At 41.7% G+C, this 26,502-nt stretch overlaps 1 protein-coding gene across 5 annotated transcripts in view; it reads right to left on the reverse strand.

The window, feature by feature from the left end:
- Nucleotides 1-26,502, reverse strand: part of PDZD2 (PDZ domain containing 2) — an 877,375-nt gene that overhangs the window by 305,233 nt on the left and 545,640 nt on the right. For all 5 annotated transcript variants that reach the window (XM_069220426.1, XM_069220418.1, XM_069220410.1 and 2 more), the window contains exon 6: nt 21,260-21,371. In XM_069220426.1, coding sequence (XP_069076527.1) covers nt 21,260-21,371 — 112 coding nt within the window. The remainder of the gene's footprint in view (nt 1-21,259; nt 21,372-26,502) is intronic.

Below are 26,502 nucleotides of genomic sequence, written 5' to 3' on the forward strand. Positions count from 1 at the left end.
GTCAGGGCCATACTGAATGGGAGAAAAGGCTCCTAAGCAGTCAGACCAGGCTGCAGGACTTCAGTCAGTCCATTTGTTTTCAACTTGATAATGGGGAGGCAGTGGTCAAGCACTTCTGACACCCTATGCAAAACCACGGTGTAGGAGGCCGATTCTTCCATTGTAGGTCCTCGAGGAGGAAAAAGGGCTGTTCATTCCACTAGCATCTCACAAGTCCTCATACCATTTTTCATCTGTATAGGATTGAGCAAACTCATCACCCTAGTCACCACCATTGTCTGAATTCCTACCCATAAGAAAGTGGAGAAAATGTTGTCTACCTTGAGATAAAGTTAACGTCCAAACTTGTCAGATTCAGTTGCAACATCAGGCAGTAGGACCGGCGCTGAGTCGACATCAGAAAGAACAATGATAGCTATCAATTTTGGTGGAAAAGTTGTGATCAGTGTACCCGGGCCTGGGATGGTGGTTGGCACCAGGTGTGGCGTCCGAACAGGAGCAGTGAGTGGAAGCTGCTCAGAGGGTCCTGTTGGCACTGAGGGTGACCCCCCTGGCAGTAACCCAGGGGAAAGGACTGTTGACTTCACGAGACTCAAAGGAGTGCCAGAGGGAGTCAACAAAGATCTGAAGAGTGGGAACATAGTTGTGCAGAACGGATCGTTCTGGCAGAGCATGCATGAAGGCCCTGGAAATTTAGGTTGTGCCCAGACCAGCTGTGGAATCTGCTCCAAAGTCGACCATTGGTGCTGCCAAAGAACTTCATCAGGTGAGTGGGAATGGCGAGAAGGAGCAACACTCTGTTTCAACTTTTTATGTTTCTTGTGCTCACCTGAAGATTTGGAGAGTGACGAAGATCGGCCTCTAGAATGGCTCCCGAAACAGGAGCGGGTATAGGATTGTGCCTTGAACGTGGAGTTAAACTTGAAGCGATCTGGACACTGCGTTAGGAATGTAATGCTTTGCCTGGCACTCCCTGATGGCCTTCGGGTTCACTGATGTGCAGTCTCCACAGTTCTTGGAGTCATGGCTTGACCCCAGACACCAGAAGCACACTTTGAGAGAAAGAGCTTTTCCTGCATTCTAAATCCTCCTCGAAGAAATGGAGATTATTCCCACATAGGACAAGTTAAAGCAAGATACAGAAGCTAATTGCTTCAGAGGAGAACACTAAATAGCATATACACTCTTTCTCCACATTCTGTCACACATTCTGCCATTAAAGCCATGGGGACCATATTCCTGGGCATGTGACCTTGACCTGGAGCATTTGCCATTTTATAATTTTGAAATCACGTTTGTAGACTCATTCTAGGACTATTATGGTCAAAGACTCTTTTTAAGGTGGGGCAGAAAATAGATTATGCCTGCAATACAGAAGTTTACAAGTTAAAATGTAATTTTGTCTTCAGCTGGAAACTGCTGCAGGTGCCTAAAGATCAATGTGGCGTGGAAGGGGGTGTTCTATAATCAGAATTATTTCTAACTGATTTTACTGTTTGCAAGTGAATTGAATTGTTGGCTCCATGGATCTTACATTCATCCTTAAACGTCTTCTGTATTTTATGCGAGTTTTCCTTTGAACGTTTTATGTGCTTTTCAGAATTACTGAGGGCTGATTTTCTTTGGGTTTTACTGGAGCCGGCATAAGAGTTTTAGCGTGTGTTAACTGTATCTATTACAATTATTAACTTGTTATCAAACATGCATTTTGTGAATATATTTCCTATCTAGGTGGTACACCTTCCCATACTTCCTGTCTGTCTAGAACGTAGTTTAATATACTAACAGCCCCACAGAGTGACAGTGGCACATTGATCATGAACTGACAATCTGACCATAGTTTAGGGATCTAACTCTCCATTGTCCAAGTTACAGAGCGTGCCTAACTTTTAATTAGCAGCCATTTTACAGAAATGAGAACCATGCTTTGGCACATTCTACATAATGCCTCACACTAATTTAACAAACAATGTACAATACTTTCATGAGCATCCAGCAAACTTATACATTTGCCATTACCAGTATTTAAAGTGGAGTTGCCCTACTGTGGTTGCTTGTAAACCAGACCCCTGCCCCGATTCCTGTCTCCTTCCTCGATGGGCTGTTCTACTTCTCCTTCTGATGAATCCTGCATATGCACCATAATATTAAGCTATTGGTATTGAAATGTCCCCTGCCTCGTATATGGGTGTGTTCCACTGCCCTGAGTGCCCAACGGTGTTTACATTCTACTTTCCTGACTTTGTCCCTGGAATCAAGCTAATCCACGTCATGCACAGAGCCCTACGCATGCCCCTAGGTATGTGTCATGGATCTGTCATATGACACGAGGAGGTGCACCATGTGTACCCTCATTTGTGTTAGTGGACCACTGTTCTCATCAAGATTTAGAAAATATATCAGTGGTGGCAGCATACCATGGTTAAGAGAATCAATAGTATAACCTCACCTTTTTATCTGGATCAGTTAAGGTGAGGACCACCTGTGCAAAGTTCCATGTCTAAGTATTTGCCCAGACCTGTGCGTGTGTGTGTGTGTGTGTGAGAGAGAGAGAGAGATGTAGCTATTTTAGATACACCTGGCCTGGGCTAGCACAAGATGGAGGGTGAGGACGGCGCTCCCTGACAGTGGAAATGTATTTCTTCCACACCTAAAGATGGAGGGGCAATTCCTAGAGAGAGGAGTGGAGACAGGGCTCCTTTAGCTACTGTATGAAGTTGTTTGGTTAGCAAGAGCTACTGGTTATACTGGTTACTGTTCTTGGGCCCGCAATTTGGTTGATGGTAGGGAGTGAAGGGTTGAACTGCAGACTCAGTTCTGAATGATGAGTAAGTCTGTAGGTTACGTCCACCTTTTTATCTCGATTACTCCTTCAGTTGATTCACTTGAATACTCCTTCAGCCAGATATAGAAACCTCACACATCTTTGTGCCTCTGTTGTTGGTGTCCAGGTTTGAGACAACCCCTGCTATGTTAAGCCTCACTACATAAAGGCAGTGTTTAAAGAAAACAGGACATTTAAAAGAAGAACCACCCCACACTGATTATACAGCTTCAGACAGTGTATCTACATCCCCTATATGGATGTTGTACATAAAACTGGGATCTAAGCCCCCCTACCTGGCTCCCGCTCCAAGCCCTCTATGACCAAAGAAGAGATTGCTCAACAGACTACTCAGAGGGCTGCTGTGTAACCACAGATGCTGTCTGCCTTACAGCCGAATCAGAGATGAGACATCACCTGAAGCCTGGATTTCCTGCTGGAGGAGCGGTGTACTTGACCTGAAGTTTCAAGAAACCTGCAGGCCTCTCTCCAAGCACACAGAAGAAGCTCTCTGAGTGCCAAGCCAGCTGCTGAAAGGTCCCATAAGATTCTTTTAACATGTGAAAGGTTAAAGCAAACAGACTTTGAACTCTGGCTGATTGAACTCCACCTGAGACTGATTCACTCTATTCCTAATTACCCTTACAGAAGGGTCGGGCCAATACCAAGAGAAACTGAGACATAGTGGGTCCTGCCTGGTCCAGGCCCCTCCCAAAAGCAGTCTAACCTAAGTCGGTAAAAAAGGTTTAACTACAACACGCTCAAAAATATAGACCAGAAAGTGAGTAAAAATAAAAGGTAGCCCCATGCAGCATTCAATGAAGAAGAATTTTATTTTGCTAGGAATGGTTCAATTTTAATGTGCATGTACAATGAAGGTCTTAACTTTAAAAAACAAATTAATTACTCCTCGAACATTAACCCCAAGAAAGGTCTTAAATTAAAAAATGCATTGCTCGTGGACCATTAGGCCCAAGAAAAAATATCGAACCCTTTCTATATTATGCATGCAAACAGCCTGGTTTAAGTACACTAACAATAAAATGGCACACAAAAATCACAACAGGCAGAATTCTCGAGCGTCCCAGCAAATTCATTTTGTCATAGGTGTCCGCTAGGGACTCCTGCCATTTGGATCATTTTAATGCAGAAAAATTACTAAGGGTAAACGACTTGAGCTCTTGTCATCAAAGATTTATCCTTTACTATTTCAGAAAGGCATAAATAATACATTTGCTGATTTTCTTCTTCTATGCTACAAAAAAAAAAAATAGGACACCAAGGATTACTTATGTTTCAACATATCGCTTCAGAAGAAAATGCATTGAACTATGGCAAGAGAATGATTATGTCAGTGGTTTATTTTAGGCTGACTTGGCAGCCTTTTATTTTTTTTAACGTTTTTTTTGTTTTGTTTTTTAGAGAGAAGCAGATTTGGGACATGTAGTAATAAACATTGAATAGGGGATACGAAAGAGAACCTGAAGTGGAGTGCTTTGCTGATCTGCATTTAACTGGTGATTCACGGTCACTGATGGGTGCTGGTCCTCCAGTATATGTTCATATTTACAAATGTCACTATGAGATACTTTTAAAATACACTGTTAAGTGATGTATTGTCTTTGTATCACCAAAGGAATTTATTCCTGGATATACATCCGACCAAAGAATTCTGACAAAATCCCAATAGAACATAAAGGAATTACTTCAGCACCGTTCTCAGGCTGAATTATGGCAAAGTAGCATTTAGTATACCAGATATTGCATATTTTTGCAACAATTGTTAGTTTTTTGATGTTTTTCTTCTGGAAGATGCTAACAAAAATACAAAATTGTTTGCTCTCAAATAAAAGACAGTGGACTCTTTCAGTTCTTTCTTTAAAATAACTCATGATCTGTGATGCAGATACTAAGGTCATCAGCTAAGACATCTCTCAACATAACCTCCAATGACCAATTATTCAAGGAGCCCATAGCCACTGTGCTAAATTAAATTATACAAAAAACATGTACATATACATCTAATCACCATTACATAGGAACTTGGATCTCCTGTCAAATTAATTATGGTGCAAATATGGATGCTAATGAAAATGTCACTTACCCAGTGTACATCTGTTCGTGGCATTGGTCGCTGCAGATTCACATGTTGTGCACAGTCCGCCATCTGGTGTTGGGTCGGAGTGTTACAAGTTGTTTTTCTTCGAAGAAGTCTTTCGAGTCACGAGACCGAGGGACTCCTCCTCTTTGCTTCCATTGCGCATGGGCGTCGGCTCCATCTTAGATTGTTTTCCCCGCAGAGGGTGAGGTAGGAGTTGTGTGTGTTAGTAATAGTGCCCATGCAATGGAATGAATAAGTATGTACAAATTAAGGTTAAGTAATATATATATATATACACAAATGTACAGATGTTGAAGATAACTTCCGACGGCTACAGGCTCCCGGGGAGGCGGGTGGGCACATGAGAATCTGCAGCGACCAATGCCACGAACAGATGTACACTGGGTAAGTGACATTTTCAGTTCGATGGCATCTGTTGCTGCAGATACACATGTTGTGCATAGACTAGTAAGCAGTTATCTCCCCAAAAGCGGTGGCTCAGCCTGTAGTAGTGGAAGTAGTCTGAAACAAAGTTCTCAGAACGGCTTGACCTACTGTGGCCTGTTGTGCGGATAGCACGTCTACACAGTAGTGTTTAGTAAATGTGTGAGGCGTGGACCATGTGGCTGCCTTACATATTTCGTGCATTGGAATATTTCCTAGGAATGCCATGGTAGCGCCTTTTTTCCTGGTTGAGTGTGCCCTTGGTGTAATGGGCAGTTGTCTCTTTGCTTTAAGATAGTAGGTTTGGATGCACTTAATTATCCATCTGGCTATACCTTGTTTTGATATTGGGTTTCCTGCATGAGGTTTTTGAAATGCAATAAACAGTTGTTTTGTTTTCCTAACCTCCTTTGTTCTGTCGATGTAGTACATTAGTGCTCTTTTGACATCTAATGTATGTAGTGCCCTTTCAGCTACTGAGTCTGGCTGTGGGAAGAACACTGGTAACTCTACCGTTTGATTTAAGTGGAACAGTGAAATAACCTTTGGTAGGAATTTAGGATTGGTTCTTAGTACCACCTTATTTTTGTGTATTTGGATAAAAGGTTCTTGTATTGTAAATGCCTGAATTTCACTTACTCTTCTTAGAGATGTGATGGCAATGAGAAATGCAACTTTCCAGGTTAAGAATTGTATTTCACAAGAATGCATGGGTTCAAAAGGTGGTCCCATGAGTCTTGTCAAGACAATGTTAAGGTTCCATGAAGGAACTGGTGGTGTTCTTGGTGGTATTATTCTTCTTAGGCCCTCCATAAATGCTTTAATGACGGGTATCCTAAACAGTGAAGTTGAATGAGTAATCTGCAGGTATGCAGATATTGCTGCAGGGTGTATTTTTATGGAAGAGAAGGCTAGGTTTGACTTTTGTAAGTGTAGTAAGTATCCTACCACATCTTTTGGGGATGCGTGTAATGGATGAACTTGATTATTATGGCAGTAGCAAACAAACCTTTTCCATTTGCTTGCGTAGCAGTGTCTAGTGGATGGCCTTCTAGCTTGTTTTATGACTTCCATACATTCTTGAGTGAGGTTTAAATGTCCGAATTCTAGGATTTCAGGAGCCAGATTGCTAGATTGAGCGATGCTGGGTTTGGATGCCTGATCTGCTGTTTGTGTTGTGTTAACAGATCTGGCCTGTTGGGTAACTTGACGTGTGGTACTACTGACAGGTCTAGTAGTGTTGTGTACCAAGGTTGTCTTGCCCATGTTGGTGCTATTAATATGAGTTTGAGTTTGTTTTGACTCAATTTGTTTACTAGATATGGAATGAGAGGGAGAGGGGGAGGGGGAAAAGCGTATGCAAATTTCCCTGACCAGTTCATCCATAGGGCATTGCCTTGAGACTGTCTGTGTGGGTACCTGGATGCGAAGTCTCGGCATTTTGCGTTCTCCTTTGTTGCAAATAGGTCTATTTGCGGTGTACCCCAAATTTTGAAGTAAGTGTTTAGGATTTGGGGGTGAATCTCCCATTCGTGGACCTGTTGGTGATCTCGAGAGAGATTGTCTGCTAGTTGATTTTGGATCCCTGGAATAAACTGTGCTATTAGGCGAATGTGGTTGTGAATCGCCCATTGCCATATCTTTTGTGCTAGGAGACATAGCTGTGTCGAGTGTGTCCCCCCTTGCTTGTTTAGGTAATACATTGTTGTCATGTTGTCTGTTTTGACAAGAACGTATTTGTGGGTTATGATGGGTTGAAATGCTTTTAGCGCTAGGAATACTGCTAATAATTCTAGGTGATTTTTATGCAGTTTTGTTTGATGTACGTCCCATTGTCCTTGGATGCTGTGGTGATCGAGGTGTGCTCCCCACCCTGTCATGGAAGCATCTGTTGTTATTACGTATTGTGGCACTGGGTCTTGGAACGGCCGCCCTTTGTTTAAATTTGTACTGTTCCACCATAGAAGCGAGATGTATGTTTGGCGGTCTATCAACACCAGATCTAGAAGGTGACCCTGTGCATGTGACCATTGTGATGCTAGGCACTGTTGTAAGGGCCTCATGTGCAGTCTTGCGTTTGGGACAATGGCTATGCATGAGGACATCATGCCTAGGAGTTTTAAAACCACTTTTGCCTGTATTTTTAGTGTTGGATACATGGCCTGTATGACCTTGTGAAAATTTTGAACCCTTTGTGGACTCGGAGTGGCTAATCCTTTTGTTGTGTTGATTACCGCTCCTAAGTAGTGCTGTATTTTGCACGGCGCAATGTTTGATTTTGTGTAGTTGAGGGAGAACCCGAGTTTGTAGAGGGTTTGTATGACATACTCTGTGTGTTGTGAACACTTTGTTAACGAGTTGGTCTTGATTAGCCAATCGTCTAGATACGGGAATACGTGTATTTGCTGCCTTCTGATGTGTGCGGCTACTACTGCTAGGCATTTGATAAACACCCTTGGTGCGGTTGTTATACCGAACGGTAGGACTTTGAATTGATAGTGTATTCCCTTGAATACAAACCTTAGGTATTTCCTGTGCGAAGGATGTATCGGTATGTGGAAATACGCGTCTTTGAGATCTAAGGTTGTCATGTAATCCTGTTGCTTTAGTAGTGGTAATACTTCCTGTAGCGTGACCATGTGAAAGTGGTCTGATTTGATGTAGGTGTTTAGTATTCTGAGATCTAAGATTGGCCTCAGTGTTTTGTCCTTTTTGGGTATTAGAAAGTACAGTGAATAGACGCCTGTGTTTATTTCTGTACATGGTACCAGTTCTATTGCTTCTTTTTGCAGTAGTGCTTGAACTTCTATTTCTAGGAGGTCTAAATGCTGTTTTGACATTTTTTGTGTTTTGGGTGGGATATTTGGAGGGATCTGTAGAAATTCTATGCAATAACCATGTTGGATAATTGCTAAGACCCAAGTGTCTGTTGTTATATCCACCCATGATTGATAAAACTGACTTATTCTTCCCCCCACTGGTGTTATGTGGAGGGGTTGAGTGACCTGTAAGTCACTGTTTGGTTGTTGGGGTTTTGGGGCTTTGAAATTTCCCCCGGTTTCTCGGGAATTGTCCTCCTCTGTACTGGCCCCGAAAACCTCCCCTTTGGTACTGTCCCTGGTAGGTAGACGGTGTGGATTGGGAGGTGCTGGCTTGTGTGGCCTGACCCCGAAACCCTCCTCTGAATGTTGTTTTACGGAAGGTGCCGAAGGTGCCTCTGCTCTGCGGGGAGTAGAGCGCGCCCATGGCCTTGGCTGTGTCAGTATCCTTTTTCAGCTTCTCAATCGCCGTGTCAACCTCTGGTCCGAACAATTGTTGTTCGTTGAACGGCATGTTGAGTACCGCTTGCTGTATTTCTGGCTTAAAGCCAGATGTGCGCAACCATGCGTGCCTTCTGATGGTAACTGCAGTGTTTATTATTCTTGCAGCTGTGTCCGCTGCATCCATAGAGGAGCGTATTTGGTTATTGGAGATGTTTTGTCCCTCCTCAACCACTTGTTTTGCCCGCTTCTGAAATTCCTTGGGTAGATGCTCGATGAGATGCTGCATCTCATCCCAATGGGCTCTGACATAGCGCGCTAGGAGCGCCTGAGAGTTGGCGATGCGCCACTGGCTGGCAGCTTGTACAGCGACTCTTTTCCCAGCTGCGTTGAATTTTCGGCTTTCCTTATCCGGGGGTGGTGCATCGCCCGATGTGTGTGAATTGGCTCTTTTGCGAGCTGCTCCTACCACGACTGAGTCTGGTGGCAGTTGAGAGGTGATAAAAGCAGGGTCTGTGGGAGGTGCTTTATATTTCTTCTCTACCCTTGGAGTGATTGCTCTACTCTTGACGGGGTCTTTGAAGATTTGCTTCGCGTGCCTTAGCATTCCCGGAAGCATAGGCAGGCTTTGGTAGTTGCTATGGGTGGAGGAGAGGGTGTTAAAAAGGAAGTCATCCTCGACAGGTTCTGTGTGTAACGCCACGTTGTGGAATTCTGCTGCCCTAGCTACCACCTGCGCACACGCTGTGCTGTCCTCGGGTGGTGATGGCTTGGTAGGGTATGACTCTGGGCTATTGTCTGACACTGGTGCGTCGTATAGGTCCCAAGCATCTTGGTCATCTTGGCTCATGGTGGTGTGAGCCGGTGAATGTGACGGAGTTTGTGCCGGTGATATTTGAGTTACATGTGGAGGAGAGGGTGGCGGAGTTGCTTTCTTTGCCACCTTTGCTTGTGGTGTTAGTTGTTCAGTTTGGAACTCTAGTCTCCTTTTTCTCTTGATTGGTGGAAGAGTGCTAATCTTCCCTGTTCCACTCTGGATGAAGATCCTCTTTTGTGTATGGTCTACATCAGTAGTCTGTAGCTCCTCTTCAAACCTGTGCTTACGCATTTGAGAGGACAATGAATGTTCCTCTGAATATGAGCCGGTAGTGGTTTCGGTTGCTGGTTGTTTTGGCACCGAAACTGTGTCCTTTTTTGTTTTCGGCTCCGAGGCGAATCTCTTCTTTTTCGGAGTCGAGCCTTCTCGGCGTCGATCATCCTCGGTGCCGCTGTCTCTGCGTCGAGCAGCGTCGGCTCCGCCTTCTCGGCGTCGATCTTTTTCGGCAACACTTTCTCGGTCCCGAGAGTGTTGCGTGCCTGTGTCTCGACCCGAGTCGGACGATCTGGGCACCAGTTCGGCCTTTTTCGGTGCCGATGGACGGTCACCTTTATGGGTCGAGCCATGGCCAGTTGGCAGTGGCGTCCCCTGGGCCTTGTCTATTTTCTTGTGCTGTGTGCTTTTCGACGTCTTACTCACAGTTTCGTCGACGTAGAATTCATCTGAGTCCCTTTCATGGATGGAGATGGCTTCCTCATCTTCTCCTTGTTCCTCGAACTCTCGGTGTTCTGTCGGCGTGGACGCCATCTGTAGTCTTCTGGCTCGACGGTCACGGAGCGTTTTTCGGGACCGGAACGCACAACAGGCCTCACAAGATTCTTCTTTGTGCTCGGGCGGCAGGCACAAGTTACAGACCAAATGTTGGTCCGTATATGGATATTTACTGTGGCATTTAGGACAGAATCGGAACGGGGTCCGTTCCATCGGTGTCGATGTTACACGCGGTCGGGCCGACCAGGTCCCGACGGGGGATCGAAATTACCCCGAAGGGCTACCGGAGCTCTTCACGATTCGGTGTCGATTCTAACTATCCCGATCCCGAGCGAAACAATACCGACGTAATTTTTCGAAGTTTTGACTATCTTTCCGTCCCGAAACCCGGAGCGAAAAGGAACACGTCCGAACCCGAGGGCGGAAAAAAAACAATCTAAGATGGAGCCGACGCCCATGCGCAATGGAAGCAAAGAGGAGGAGTCCCTCGGTCTCGTGACTCGAAAGACTTCTTCGAAGAAAAACAACTTGTAACACTCCGACCCAACACCAGATGGCGGACTGTGCACAACATGTGCATCTGCAGCAACAGATGCCATCGAACACTTAGTTTAAACTCTCAGACAGGAACAGCCCTATTGTCTCAAATGAAACTCCTTAAAGGGACGTTACCCTACACCACACCAGAATAACGAACAGTGGTTGTGAGTGTCTTGGTAAAACTCTCCTTGACTATAACACCACCTTTCAAGCATGTCTTCCCGAAAACCAGATTAGGATATTGAAAAACACCCTGAAAGTCAGCCTCCACCTATTCACTGATATCCCAATAACAAAACTAGAAGAACGTCACTTGCCTGACCAACAATTTACTGGCAGTTTGGCTCCTAAATGCCTTCAGGAAATGAATAAGCATTGACAAAATCAATAGGACTCACCTAAGAAAGCGCTTTTGGTTTTGCCTATGTGTTTTAGCCATGTTGTAAACAAGTGCGGCTGCTGCTCGGCATGACTAAACGTCAGTGGCGTAGAGAAGAGTGGCATGGAGTGTTGTGCTATAGAGCAAAGTGGCATAGAGTGGAGTGTCATGGAGCGTGAGTGGAATGGTAAGGAGTGGCCTACATTGGAATGTCAGGGAGTGGAGGGTCATGGAGGGAGTGGAGCAGAGTTGAAGGGCTTAGAGTGGAGTAGAATGTTGTACAGTGCAGTGGCATAGAGTAAAGTACAGTGCTGTAGAGTGGCATAGAGTGTTGTAGAGTGGAGGGATGCAGGGTGTTGTAGAGTAGTGTAAAGTGGCATAAAGGTAGTTGTGTACAGTGGAGTAGAGTATCATAGCCTAGAGTGAATTAGATTGTCATGGAGTGGCATAGAGTGTTGTGGAGTGGTGCAGAGTGGAGTAGAGTGGATTGAAGTGTCATAGAGAGGAGTACAATGGCATGGAGTAAAGTATCAGAGTAAAGTGGAGTAGCAACAGTGGAGTTAAATGTTGTAGATTGGAGTGGTTTAGAGTGGGGTAGGGTATTGTGTAATAGAGGGGCATGAATGGAGGGATGGGGAGTGGAGGCGCACAGAGTGGCATGTCAGAGTGGAGTAGTGTGTCGTGAAGTGGCATTGAGAGGGGTGTTTCAGAGTAGAGTAGCATGTCATAGAGTGTCAAAGAGTGGAGTGGAATGGGGTGTTATTGAGTCTGCCATTCATCATCATCCTAAGTCCTGCTACCCTTGTGTCCTTCATTTCTTTTATAAATATGTTCCTGCTGTACCTGCAACTGCTGTATTTTTAATCACAAAACCAATAATTACATCTTCTTTGAACAAAAACATTGCCTTGATGCATCCGTACCTACTGTTCAGTTCACCACTAGAAGGCCGGGGAAAGTCATTGTATCCTTGAATGTCTCACGCTTATCAGAAGAACCCTTAAGCATCTAGAAGTAATTAACCGAAGGAGTGTGCACTATGCAAACAAATATAAGCTGCCCAGTACCCTACCCATCATTCAATAGTTCTTAATCACTCCCCAATGTTCCTGAAATATCATAGTGTTGCCAACATGATCAATGCATGAGCTTATGATGGCCTAAAGATTGACTTATTAAATTCAGCTTTTGACACCTAGTCTCGGGTGGGAGCATCGTAACAAAGCTATAACCACCTCATGCTGCAAGATCTCATATTTCCCACATCTACATGCGTTAGACATATTTAAGCTACTTATGACTTCTATGTTTAGTAATTATATGGATACAAGATTGACAATAATATAAAAACTGCTAGTTAAAATACCTTTGCTACCCAAATAAATTATAGATCATTTTATTAAACGGATAAGTTGTCAAAGCCATGTCAACCTATTGGATTTCAAACCCACACTTTGTAGGTTGTATTTTACTTGGCTTTTACAGGGTTTAATTGTGATCCATTTCCAGGTGCAAACAACACTCAAATAAAACAGTTATTAAAGGAGCAAGAACCATTTTAGCATGTTCTAAAATGTTAAGTGGTATTGGGATCCCACAGCAATAGGAAATTATAAGGAAGGCTTAACAAGGGGTAAGGAGTCATCACTAAATTATGTACAGCTGAATAAATAAGTGATGTTATAACCATTAGATAAGTCATGAATCATAAAGCTTATAAAGCTTTAAAAAAAAGTGCATGGCCACATGACTAACATCCAGACAAAAACACACTAGCACCCCATGCTTCATCAGATTAATAGCTATGTTTTTTTATCCTGATGTTTGGCAAAGATATTGATATCAATTCTGAAGACAAATATGGAAACGAGGGCATGGTGGGAGGGATATTTTCCCAGCTTAGTTCCACCCACCTTTACCAAGGCCTGCAAGTGACTCTCTTGTGTCTCCCTAATCCTAGTCATTGGTCATCTGATGTGCTCTCCTAGAGAAAGATATGGCATTGTAAATAAAGAGTATACATCTGTGGTACCAATGCCTTAGAAACAGTAAGCATAGATAGTGCTAGTAGCTTTAAAATTAAAGGAGAGGTTTTTCCCTCAGCAGAATCTCTGAAAGAAACACTACTGCATCTAAAACTAAGCATTTCAGCCTGAAAGATTAGCAAACTTAATGCAGTGAAGTGTCTGCTCTCCAAATGCATGGGAACAGGTTTTACCGCCCATCCTATTCAAAACGTATGATGTAGGAGGTTGAGAGAGTAACTTTAAGGTAATTAAAATCATACAAAACAGCACAATAAAACAGAAAAATTATTTCATTAGGCGCGATTCTTGGTATTCTTTTGAAGAGGAATTGAGTACATCTTCCATTACATGGTAGTGAGAGAGACAAAGCGTTCAGATGATGTGAATGCATGGTATTAGTAATGTATAAACCCATCAATACCTTCAGATAGAGTGTGCATTCTTTTAGGATTTACATCTGTGCCCAGCTCTTCAACCACATGCTAATTTTAAATGCACAAATACTGCCATCAAACACTATCAAAAAAAGTTGGTCTCTTTAACATGGTGTCACTTTGCCCTCTATCATTCTTACAAAAGTCCATGTAGAGGAATACAAATCTTTTAAGAGTAATTTGACTAAATTTCATGTTGACAGATGGTCATGTTGATATTTCGTAAAATTAAAGTAAAAAGAATTGGCTAATCGTCAAATTATTTTCCACAACCCCAGTACCAAAGCAAATTTCTGAGGTGTGAAAGCAAGTAATGCTTCATACAACTGAAGAACTACTTTTATTGAATTATTTATTTGGTAGAGAACTATGAAAACTATTACACTAGTCAGTTTTCTATGTCTAGTCACCTCATGAGAAAACACAACAGAAAGAAAATAATATAACCTACAATGTATTTTCATGAGAGAAGTTTAAAAAGTCTTTCTACATAAAGCAGATCATCACTTATGGCAGTTTGTTTTGTGGTCATACTTTATGTAGTGTATTTGCCTAATGCAGTAGCACTTTTTGAAACCTGGAGAGTTCTGAATTCTCAATGACTGGCATCATCAAGGTCTGGCATATTATTATGCTAGGGATGGTTATTGTTAGTTCCTTTGAATGATTATGATGTGCCCCATATTCAAAGGGTACCAAGTGTATGGGTGTGTTTGCAACACTGCTTTGTTTTATGATTGTCCATTGCCCAAGCCGAACAGCTACATCTCATTTGTCACAGGAACCATGCAGTAGGCTAACATTCACCCACAAGAACTATTTATTATGCTCATATAATGAAACATGAGTGTTATTTACAGCTCTCATTTTACTATTAATTCTTTAAGTGTTTTCACTCTAAATCTCAATTTTAAGAGAGCTCATACGGCCCTATTCACAAAGGTAAGTCTGCATCTGTAGCTCTCTACGTGAGCCGCAGTGTAATATGGGATGTTCCACCTATATGCGGACATAAAAGTCTCTATTCCTGTAATTGAGGAGTTGGAGACATATCTGATCAACTTTAGAACTGAAACGTTACTAAGAGTAACTTTTAGGCTGCTTGTGGAGATCTCCATCACCAGGTAGAGATTTCCCTCTAGAAAGCAATAAAGAATTTTAAGAACATTTAAATTCCAATTTTAAGTTCAAAATTTAATTTAAAGAATATTTGTAACTAAACAAGTGTAACACATCTAATTAACTCCTATTCACATAGGACTACCAACAGTACCTCGACTAAACTCTAAAATATTACTTTATTTGAACTTAAATATTTTTAGATTTTTATTACATTATTCTTAAAGTAATTTAAATTAACTATTACTTTACCATACTTTACAGTATCATATGTGTTTAATGTGAAACAATTTTGGGTGCAAATCATGTATTTATTATTTTATATATAATTTAAATTGAAACAAAATAAACTATAATTCCCAAAATATTTTATTAGAATTTTGTGTGCATTACAAATGTTACTTTAAAAGAATAATAATGTAAATACATTTTAATTTAAAACGTTTCATATACAATATTGTAGGTTTTACGGTCCAGTATTCGTCCTTGTGCTAAGCCACAGATTTTGTAATGAACTTTTAGTTATTGGCCTAGATCCAGCACTGTTATGCCTTATAAAGATGCTGTTCAGGGACAGGTCTTCTCAGCAAGCAGTTTACTATCGCAAGCAGAGTCAAACAGGAGTATTTATTTTTCCACCTAATGTTTTCCTGTACACAAATGACATCTATCAGAAAGTTTTAAAAGTTTGCCAAGATGGGCTTTCCATTGATGGATTCAAGATTCTGGCCCTCCTTTCTGCAGATTCTATCATTATTGCATGCACAGTAAAAGGGTTGCAGTCCCAAGTAACAGCCATGGATAGGTACTGCCAAGAATACACACTGAAGATATATGGCCAAGAAAATTTGATAGACAAGAAATTGTTTAACAACAGTAGAACAACTATTGAAGAAGTTAACTTTTTTTTGTATCTGACCATATCAAATACACTACAGTGGGATACACACATTAAAAAGGCAATAGAGAAATCTGATGTGCATTCCCCACAGGTATCGCTCTTCACCTCACATCAATTGTGTGGTCCGAAAGAAGGTTGAAAGCCAAATAGTAATAGAACAACAACTCTGGTGCCTGGACAACAACACATTAAAAACAAGCATTTGCAATGCAATAGGTCTTGTTTTTGCACTTGTTAGGGCTATTAGCGTTTTAAACTCCTAAACATACTTTTCTTGCTACATAAACTGAAAAGTAAAACAGTTTCACATAAGCGAGCCGACGGCCACCATGAGCGCAAAGCAGACACACAAAAGGAAACAGAAGTTTGCTTGTAATGAAACGTATCGGCAAAAGTGCAATTATCCATGTAACCGCCAAAAGTGCAATTATCCATGTAACAGGATCAATGTCATGCAAAGAGCTCAATTACTCGCCCAGCAAGATCGTGCTGCCTATGAAATAAAAAGAAAAACTAGTTCAGAAACCATAAAGAAAACATGGAGTCTCGTATGTTTTCAGTAGTCGGCCGGTGTGCTCCAGGAGGGCTAAACACCGAAAAAGGCATGACGTATGCATGCCTTTCACTAATTAAATCAAGTGAATTTTAAAAGGCATGCGCACAAACCAACCAAACTGAAGGGCGTGACATGGGCATGGCTAAAAAGTCATAGAGAGATTACACCAGGGACAGAGCACTTTGAGCACTCGACCCTAATAAGCTGCCACAAAAGAGAATTCAAAGTCAAAACTGACACACTGGTATCTGACATTCCACAGACGCCCCATACATAACAGATGAAAAATTGCACCATTAAAATATGGACTGAAGAGTCTTAGGGAGGGCAGACAAATGTAGTAGATAATGCATAAAGGAGCACTTCTCCATGTGCATCAAGCCGTAATCTGCCATATCCCGGGAGAATGAAGCTGAACGATTCAGACTCGCTCTGGGAGGAGATAAACACGGTTTTGATGCTTAAGCCTGTAAAAACAATTAATATTAATGGAACTATGCAATTTTCTAATTTCATTTGAGCTCAAAATTCAGAACACTGGAAATGTTCATCCAGCAGGCCAATCTGGCCTTTTTGACGATTCACAACATGTGCGATTTTACTTGGTGAAGCTAACACACCCCACACAGTGGAAGGTGTGCTGTTTGCCATGACAAGAAGTCCAGCCCTTTTCCTGAGAGCCCTTGTAAAGAAAATAAATCAAGTTTCTTCAGCAGACTGCACCTACAGCATAACTGAGTACTTGCCAAACTTCTAGCTGAAATGTCCAATATATGAGGTGATCTGGATCAGAGGAAATATAATAAAGTGCACCCTGGATAACAAACAGAGACAGAAAACAAATCTATTGTCTACCTGCTCAGTGATATCTCTCAGGCTACAACACAATATATGGGACAATACATTTTTAAAAGTTGAGACTTAAGAGAAAAGATCTAAGCAAACAACTCAAAATTATTTTTCTGATCTATAGCCTTTTTTCTCCATTTGTTTCGCCCGAATGGGACATATAGACTGACACCTAGAAAAAGAGTTGGATTTTAGAGAAGCAATCTAGGCAAAACGTGTCTTTCTGTCATGCAGCTTCCCTGCAAAAAGTGTACTACAATGACTTTTTTGCTTTACATTTTCCTATAGCTTTTGTTTTGCTCATTTGTTCAATTGCCAATTGTATTTAACTCATTTTCCTTTCATTGATGCAGAGATACTCCTGAAGGAAAGGCATTCATTGACGAAAACACCTGTAATAGACTTCAAATTTCAGAATAGTGGTACGCTGCACTGTAATAATTTTTCAGGGTTCAGTTACAGGAAACTTCAATTATATAAGAAATTATCTTGTGTTCCTTGAAAGGTGATAAGCTCAATTCAGTCTCAGTGAAACACGAATGGTTCATTGAATTAAACTGAAGGTTCATTTATCTTAGAGTGAAAGAGTTTGTACATTCACACGCATGCCCCCATGCGCATACAATAACCACCCCCACAAACATTTGTGCATCAATTAGCTTTGAATAAATACAACCTAACTGGATGATCATTGACATAATACATTTGACAGGGTCAGACATTGCCTTTCAACTTGATACCCATTCCAAATATTTATTGGTTTAAATATTTTTTTGTTGAATGTCCTGAGTGCTGCAGTATTTAGCTCATTTTGATTTATTGACAAATTATCCAGCAGCAGACAATGGTGCTTCTTCAACGTATTGGACCAGTGTGCAGGAAGCTTTATATTTTGAGGGGTCAATCGAAATTCTGGTTCCCTGTGGGGAAAGGATGTTCTAAGCAGATTGTCAGTGCGTCTCAAAGTACACTCCGATGAACTGTTTAGGGGTACTTCCAATTATACCATTTGTAGGCTGTCTGTTTCTGGGAAAACATTAGCAAACCCGAGTTGTACAAGAGAATATGAATGATCCTTTGCAACGTTCATGCTTTAAGCAGGCTCGGCCAGGGTATATCCAGCAACAATAGTACCCCTCCTATGTGTAAAAAACACACAATTGTGCTTTGTTTTGAAACTCTGCTACTGGAGAATGAGAGGCTCAATCTAAGTCAGCATCAGACAGGTAAATGTAGTGATCTGACACCTGCATTAAATACGGTAGGGTTAATTTACTCCTGCCCTTGCCAGGAGTAGTTATGTGAGCCTACGTTGAGTGAGAAGAAACCTGCCAAATGGCTGTGAATACCCACAAACTTGTAGGTTTTCAGATATCTAGTTCAGATTGAAGGGACTTGCATTTCCACCCACAAAAAGTATACCTGAAAATACTGCAATTAATCCTCACAGGCGCCCTTTCCACATCCACAGGAATTTCTGCCATTGCAGATTCCGCACATCAGGGATATAATTTTACATTTGTAAATATAATTTTCCATTCGTAAACTCATGGTTTTGCACCCATGAGACGTTTACGAATCAGGTCACTGTTTTTAACCTCACATTCGAGTATTAGTCGTGGCTAGATGCAATGTTTATTATTATTTAATCTTTCATTTGAAGTAGGTAGGTAAATGTAGCAGCTTTTAAATGTGAAATTAATGCTGTCTTACTTCGATCTTTTTCAAACGCCTTGCCTTCAATTATGTATGAATTACGTAAGCCTTATAAATAAGAAATGGAATATGAATTTATGCTCATAATACTTTCGGTAAGCAATCTGCTTATTCCATCTTCTTGACAAAGTTGTCGATTTGCATTATCCCGCAAGATGATTCAATTACAAAAAGAGCTACTTCTCTCGCCTTATAGAACTGCATGACTAATCTCGAGTTGGATTACAGTTAAATCACTTGATATGTTTACTGAATCTCCTGACTTTACAAGAGGTAAATGCTTTAAGGAAGCTTACCTACTCTAGTTGTGTACTCCACCTCTAACGCAGTGCACCGGGAATACTGGCGCTCAGTCTGTGCTTAATATGTACATGGTGGAATATGAACCCCCTCGAATTATGCTGAGTGCGTAGAGTATTTTACAGTGCAATTAATCAGGGGAGTAGCTTCAGGTGGGTGTTTGGGGTGTTCCAAACCTTTAATAAATGTATTTTTCTGATAAATAGTTGAGTACAAGTGGTTTCAGTCGGGTATGGTGAGGTGTCTATCGGATTTCACCAAACTGTTTTACATACACGCACACACACACCCTCTCTCTGTTTTGAAAGTCTTCAAACATTTTTGTTTTTTTTATAAGCTCTTGTTTTTTCTCTTATTTAGAAACCCTACTAATCTGCAACCCTATCCCTTTCCACTGCCCTTTAAGCCACTCTCTTGCGCCCTGCTTGTTGTATAATGTATTTTAACAATAAATGCCAGAGTGATTGTTGGAAAATCTGAAGCTCACGGCCTTCCCCCCCCCCCCAATCTCACTGACCACGCTACGCCCCTGCAATTAATGTGTAACTATAGATATCATTTATATAACAATGCTTCCATAGCTTCCCTGATATGCTGGATATCCTGGCCCTCAAAGTCACTGATGACTTTCATCCTGTCTAAGAAGTGTGAGCAGGGGAGATGTGGAGCCAGGATACAGGTAGTATAATTGCAAACCTGCTCTATGCTGCTGTTGCTTCCTCCAGCCTTTTTTACTTGATACCCAGACGTCTTAAAGACGTTTTGTTGCCAACATTTTAAAATATACATAGAATGAGCTTTGGCTCCACCCAGAGGAGTATTATTTGCTCAGTTCATGCTATTGGCTATTTAGGGTCAGTGTACGACTGGCCAGTCGGCGCTGTGTCACTGCGCTGGGAGGCCTTAGGGCAGCCATGTGCTTTATAAATTCATAAACAAACTGCTAGATGAGCCAGCTTGAAAGGGCCTGTGAGTAGGTAATTTTTTCCTGTGGGCCATAACAGGAATAGGAGAACCGGACTACACATTGGCTCTTTGAAGCCGGATCATCTGGCACTGCCGGAGTGCCGAAAGGCCAGTCCAATACTGTTTAGAGTATGATTTCATCTTCCATGGACTGCCTTTATTAAAATGCATGACAGTTTCTCTATTTGGAAAGTGGTACTCAATCATCATACCCTCTGAGACTACTTTTTCCAGCATTAGCGATGCTACCAAGACAGGCTTTAATACAATAAACAGAATTTGTGCATGTAAACAAAAATTTTGTGTGCCTCTGTATACGAAGGTTGGCACATTAAATTCAACCCTTTTGGCTTTGCCAATGCTTGTTTCGCCAGTGCCTATTCCCTACCCTTTTCGATGGAGCATGAACAAGGACATAGATTGCTCATCTTCATTTTGGTAAGGGAACGGCATAGGTGACCCATCACCTAGTCTCAGGATGCAGGAAGGACTGGCCCAGACTGTATCATGCAGCCAGGTCTCATCTCAACAGATGGGGCCACATTGGTGCTACAAGACACAATCGTGTCATGCTCAGACATCTCTACACGACACAGGAGTCCTTGACGAATGCTGGCAACGAAAGCATTGTGTGCTGAAGGCAGCACAGTCTGTAAGCATAAGAATCAATAAAAGGAGTTGCCTAAAGAGTTGTATGGAGAAAAGGATCCACATATGGTAATATGTGTGAGAGACCGCTGGCGTGTCACATGTGCTCTTGGGTGTGTAGGGTCTGTCATGACAGGGTGAGTGCCAAGAGCTCTGAGGTAACATGTGAAAACAATGTGTCTGATTGTGGATAACTAAAGTATGTGTTTACATTTTGAAAGCGGAATGTTTCACCAAAGGCCATTGGTGCGGTGTGCTCTGTGACTGATCTGCTAAGTATGTGTAATGTAGTTTGTGGCTTCTATAAACTTTAGTACATACTAGCGAAGTGAACAGCATGGCTACTGGTGGGGAGCTTTACTGAGTACATTATTTCATGTGTCTCCTGTCTGTGACTATCATATGCCGGCATTCCATGTATTTTGGCAAACAATGATCCCAGAAACACAGGAAATAAAGTAAATTGTATAGAAGGGATGGGGTGATCCCATACTGTACCGCATAGAACAGAAACAGTAAAGATTTAGTCTTGTTATGTTGCATAATACATCATTCTGGATGCGATCAATGTATACAGAAGTCAGTGGAAATTGTTAAGACTCTTTACCTTGAGACCGGCTTCTGTATTTCATAAGACTGCCTCCTAGGGTGGGGCTTCTGCAGACCCCTTTTGAAATTTCTGTGTAGCCACAATCTTGAACTGTGTTTATTTCTGTTGCCTGCAAAATAAAAGAAAACATAGTATGTGACCATAGTTGTCATTATATAAATATCAACAGTACGTTTTTTGTCTGCAGACTGAAATAGACTTTCATTTTTGGTAAAAAAAATAAATTAAAAAAAATACAAACTTTTCGTATTACCCACTAAGCATTATATATTATCTACATTATTTTACCTGTATATTTGGGAAATCTCTTCATAATCCCATACTTATCAGCACTCTCCAGGTTTCCGGGATCCCATGAATATAGCTTAATGCGCTTCCTGACGCCTCCCTTCTGCCATCAACTGACAGCGGGTCAGGAGAAGGGGTATGGGTACCATTGTGAATTGGCCAATGAGAGGAATTGGGTTGCTGTGCTGCTTCACACCCTCTCACACCACTCAGAGTAAGATAGGATGGGGTAGGGAAGGGAAGGGTTTGAAATAGGCTGGTAGAGAGGAGGAGAGAATTCCCCAAGTGCATGCACACTCAGTGCATTGGGAGCCCTGCCCACATTCTCTAACCCAATTGGCTCTCAATAAAATTAGCAGAAAATGTTCAATAGTTTAGTTCTGGGATGTCAGCTGTCTATACTCTTGGACAAAAGATATAGAAGCCTGACACAGACTGAGAACGAACATGCCTGCTAATACCCCACAAGTCAATTTGCTGGTTCTAAAGCAGATCTTTCTTTTTACAATTGAATTTGAAATCGATGCAAGAAAAACTAGAGCCATCGAAGTGGTAGTTCTGCAATTCATTAAACAGGAACAACTTTGGAATAAGAGTGGCAGAAAATGGAAACGTTCAGTAACGTTAGCACATAGATATATGCAGATAGAACATGTGAGAGAATGTTTAGCTCCCTAACACAAAAACACTCTAAGCAACTATATTCTAATACTTACAACAGCTTCTAATGAATACCCAAAAGGTAACCAGAGTAATGAATGGAACAAATGGTTATTCAACAATGCATCAGTCAGGTATGTTGAATAAACACTGCATGAGGCATCCTGTGTCACTCTAGACAGTTCAAGTGTGACAATGCTACACTAGTACTGGTTGCCTGTTAAATAAATGCTAGAAAAAATAACATATCCATTGAGCGGAAAATACAAATTGAGTAGGATGAAATACTTTTTGCTACCAGTAGAGGACCTGAAGATATCCTACCACAATTTTAATCTGGAGATTGTAAGGAGTTTATCCGTCGGTTTGCAGTTTACCAAGATTGTGGAATCTAGTAAGGTCATTTCTATCAAGAACGTTTGTACTTTATCTTTAGAAGGAAGCACAAGTCACTCACCCTGTTTCAGGTATTTAAGAATGTCAGTCAAAAAGGAGTCAGCTCCTATGTAAATGCTCAAATGGTTCAGGCAGCAATGGGATCTACCAAATATTTCTATGTTTTTGACTTTTAGGAGCAAGGGTAGGTGACAACCTTCTGTAACCTGGGAGGATAACAGAATTATGATCTAGCTCTCCAATGTTAACCATCACATTGGAAGAGAAATTATAGACTGAAGAATGGGGAGAAAACCCTCTGTTGAATAATAATGAAGATCCCAGAGAAGGTTTACATTCTGCTTCTCAATCATAATGATAACTCCACTTACTTTGAACATTTGTGAGTAGAACAACTGAACCAGATGCCGGCACCTGTGTATGACTGGCTTTACAAAGGTTGTCTGGGTCACTTTACCTATACATGATCCAAGCCAATAAGTACAGTCAAGAGGAAAGTAAAGCAACAGTTACAAATCTTTTGGATGGAAATCTTCAAAGGTTTACTGATAACCATTGTGGGGAAAACCATAGCTGGATCGGGGAGCCAATATAGAACTTACAATATTTTCTCAAGAGTCCTCCCTGTATGTTTGAGGTGAGGTGCAGTTTTCGGCCTCAACACTTTCAAAACAGTCAAGAGCAGATAATAGAAATCACAACATAAATCATCGAACTGTGCGATAAAAATCTGTGATAAGATATTGCGGATGGTATGGTGTCAGGGCTTTTTTTTTTTTGTTTTTTTTTTTTACACAGTTTAAGTTTTAGTCTCACGTCCCTGGCTGCACTACGGTAAATTAGGATAACTGCAAAGAGTGAAGGTTCTTTTAAGGGGGACAATGTGATTTCTGGGGAACACGAGACACTTGATAAAGCAACTAATTGTGACTGCCATTGAGATGAGGAGCTCTGAGTGAAGCTGCTTTAGGACTGTAATTAACAACTTTTTGCTGCAACTCGAAAATGTAGCGAAATCACAGAGTAATAGGTCACACCAGATAAAGTGCAAAAGCTCATGGTAGTTGCTGGGCAAGAAAATATTAGAGCTTTTACGAGGAGATTCCATGAAGGAAACGATGCGGTAAATAGAGATGGGAGGTGAAAACATTCTGGTGAAGGCCAGAGGGACCACAGGTACCCATGAGTTTATTGACCTCAAGTTGATTGATGTCTTCTACACACGTATTAGTATCATTAGAAGCGTGAGTAGCCACAAGAGCAAAGTATTGTGATAATTAGAGGCATGACCCAGAGTAACTTAGCTAAAGGTAAACCTATAGGGGGCAGAATGTTGATTTGGATGTATTGTTTAGAGGGGATATGGATGTATTATTTAGAGTATTACTGGGCAATCTCCAATCCAGGAGAAAGGTCCTGACACACTGCTTTGTGGGTAAAGAACAGGTCTGAAGATTTGGACAGCCAACAGGTCAAAAGGACATTGAAAAGGGCAGCATTTAATCAGCATTAAATTAAGTGAGGGTTTAGTCGAAGAAAAATCAAGGTTACAAAAAGTGTATTCTGCTGCCAAGGCTGCGTGCTGAGATGGACCTACTATCAAGAGGGGCTCGATAATGCAACAATCTCTGAATAGTGCTTTGAAAGGCAAAACAGAGCATATCGTTGGAGTAAAGGTTAGGACTAGCCGCTACATGTGTGGGGCGGACAGGCTTGAAATGGGAATGCCCGTTGTGCATGGTTGCATCCTCTTGTTACTTAAATGGTGCTTGTGTAGCATAGGGCAGTGGGCGTGGCTTTCTCAAAGGGAGTGGTTACTGTCCGAGCAGCACAGAATAGAAATGTCAAGCATTGGCAAAGACAATAGTTTTTGCCTATGCAACATCTATTGGCTTTGTCAATGTGTTTTTTTTTTTTTTTTTACACATTGCAGAGCAGCGTAAACTGCTGCCCAAGATAGATTACAGTAAAAAACACAAAAGCCAACAATGTGGCCAGCGTTGACTGAGTTATATTGTTTTTGTTTTTTGCTTCAAGCCATCTTGCACAGCAGCACGAGCTGCTGCACAATATGTCTAAAAAGAGAGGGGGGGTTGGTGAGAGGTCATGCAACACAAGCGAAGGTGGGGTGGTGAGAAATGGGTGGCTGAAGGAGTGGTGACAAGTGGGATGATGGGGAGCAGGGGTGATGACAAAAGTAAAGTCTAGTTTTCCAGGTATATATTTCACTCCCCATCTCCTTCACATCCAGATTTCTATGATCCAGTCTGAGGCGCAACACCATACCACACTCACCAATGTACAGCTCTCCAGGTCTGAGATAATCCTGTTACATAAAAAATACTCTGTGCTGTGCTCCTCACAGGGCTTAGGTCCATGTTATGGCAGGCAAGTAGTTAAGAAATGCACTTCAAAGTAAACTACAGGGGCAACCGGAAGTATTCTCAGGATTAACATCAGGTGTGTGTACAATTAACAAGCAACTGAGAGAAAGGACATTTACAGAGTACTCTTCAACTGTGGCATGAGGCACAGGAGCAAAGGATGTGAGCTGGAGGGGATTGAAGGAATGGAAGGGAGGACAGCGAGTAGCTGAGAAACCTGATGCAACAACTTTGATGTGGGGAAGACGACTTTTCGAAGTAAGAACAGAAGAGCATAGAAAGGTTTATGAAGGGTAGCACAGAGGGCAGGGAGTGTTGAAAACATTACAGGTCACAAGAGACCATTCAATGGGGCCCACAGAGGTCAGCAGTAAGCATTTAACTTTGTGACCACGTAGAAAGGTATCCAAAAGAGCCGGTGCCCAGTACTGGATATCTTAAGGAACAGGGAGAGAAACCTTGACTGTGGAGCAGAGGCTTCCATCCTGTGTTTCACGGATTGGGTTGAGGTGTGGGAGTCATGAGAAATGAACGGCAGGAAGAAGGGGATGTCAGGGGTAGTAAGAAATGTGGAAAGAGGGTGGCAAGAGAATGGTGAAGTGAAGAAGAGTGACTGCATAGGCATGCACTCAATTGGAGGATGTCAAAAAATATTTAAACAAAAAAAAAAAAGGAGGATCCAGCGGTCAGTGAAACGACACTGGCCACATGAAGCAGTACCTGGTCCATACTCCACAGTAGGGACATACAGCAAAACCTGAGGAGGAAGCCTGAGACAAGGAGGGGGCACTGACCAATAGGGAGGAAAGACACATAAGTGACATCGGAGCCAACCAATGGTAAGTGAAGTAAAATATTGGGTTTTTTAACAATTTGTTTCTATTTACAAGAGATTTCACAAGTGATGTGCTGGCAAAACCTAAAAAAGACGGTTTTATGCAACAGCTTAAAAGGAGTCAGAAGATTTCTGTCTGCAAAGTCAGTTACTGGGAAAACAAAATAAATGCAAATCAAGCGTGAGAAATATAAATCAAGGCAAGTAAAACAAATTAAAATAACAATATAAGAATGTGCCGAAAGTCAATTCATGAAAAGGGAGAGGTGGCGAAAGTGACTTTCATGTGCTTGACTAGGGCATAGAAACAAACACTCTGTGTCTTTCAAGTGCCTGCAGGTGGGAACAGATCAATAGTTGATCCCGCTGAAGGTTTTATTGACTACATTTTCAAGTGATTGCAAACATTCAGTGGCACACGCACAGAAGGTTTATCCATAATAGCTTTCAACAGATTTTATATTTTTTGGTTACAGATTGGACGTTGGTGCCTTCTCCCCACCACGAGGATTACAGTTTTAATGCCACTGACACCCATATTCTTTACATGTACTCGACTGATTCTTCAGAGCCAGACCATGGATACCTTTTGCAGAAGGCTTGCAGCACTCTGTTTCAGGTTCACAACAAAAGATCCAGTTATAGCTGGTCCTTAGGAATTCTTCACCGTGGGCCAC

This window comes from Pleurodeles waltl, chromosome 1_1, assembly GCF_031143425.1.
Source record: "Pleurodeles waltl isolate 20211129_DDA chromosome 1_1, aPleWal1.hap1.20221129, whole genome shotgun sequence".
NCBI lineage: Eukaryota > Metazoa > Chordata > Amphibia > Caudata > Salamandridae > Pleurodeles > Pleurodeles waltl.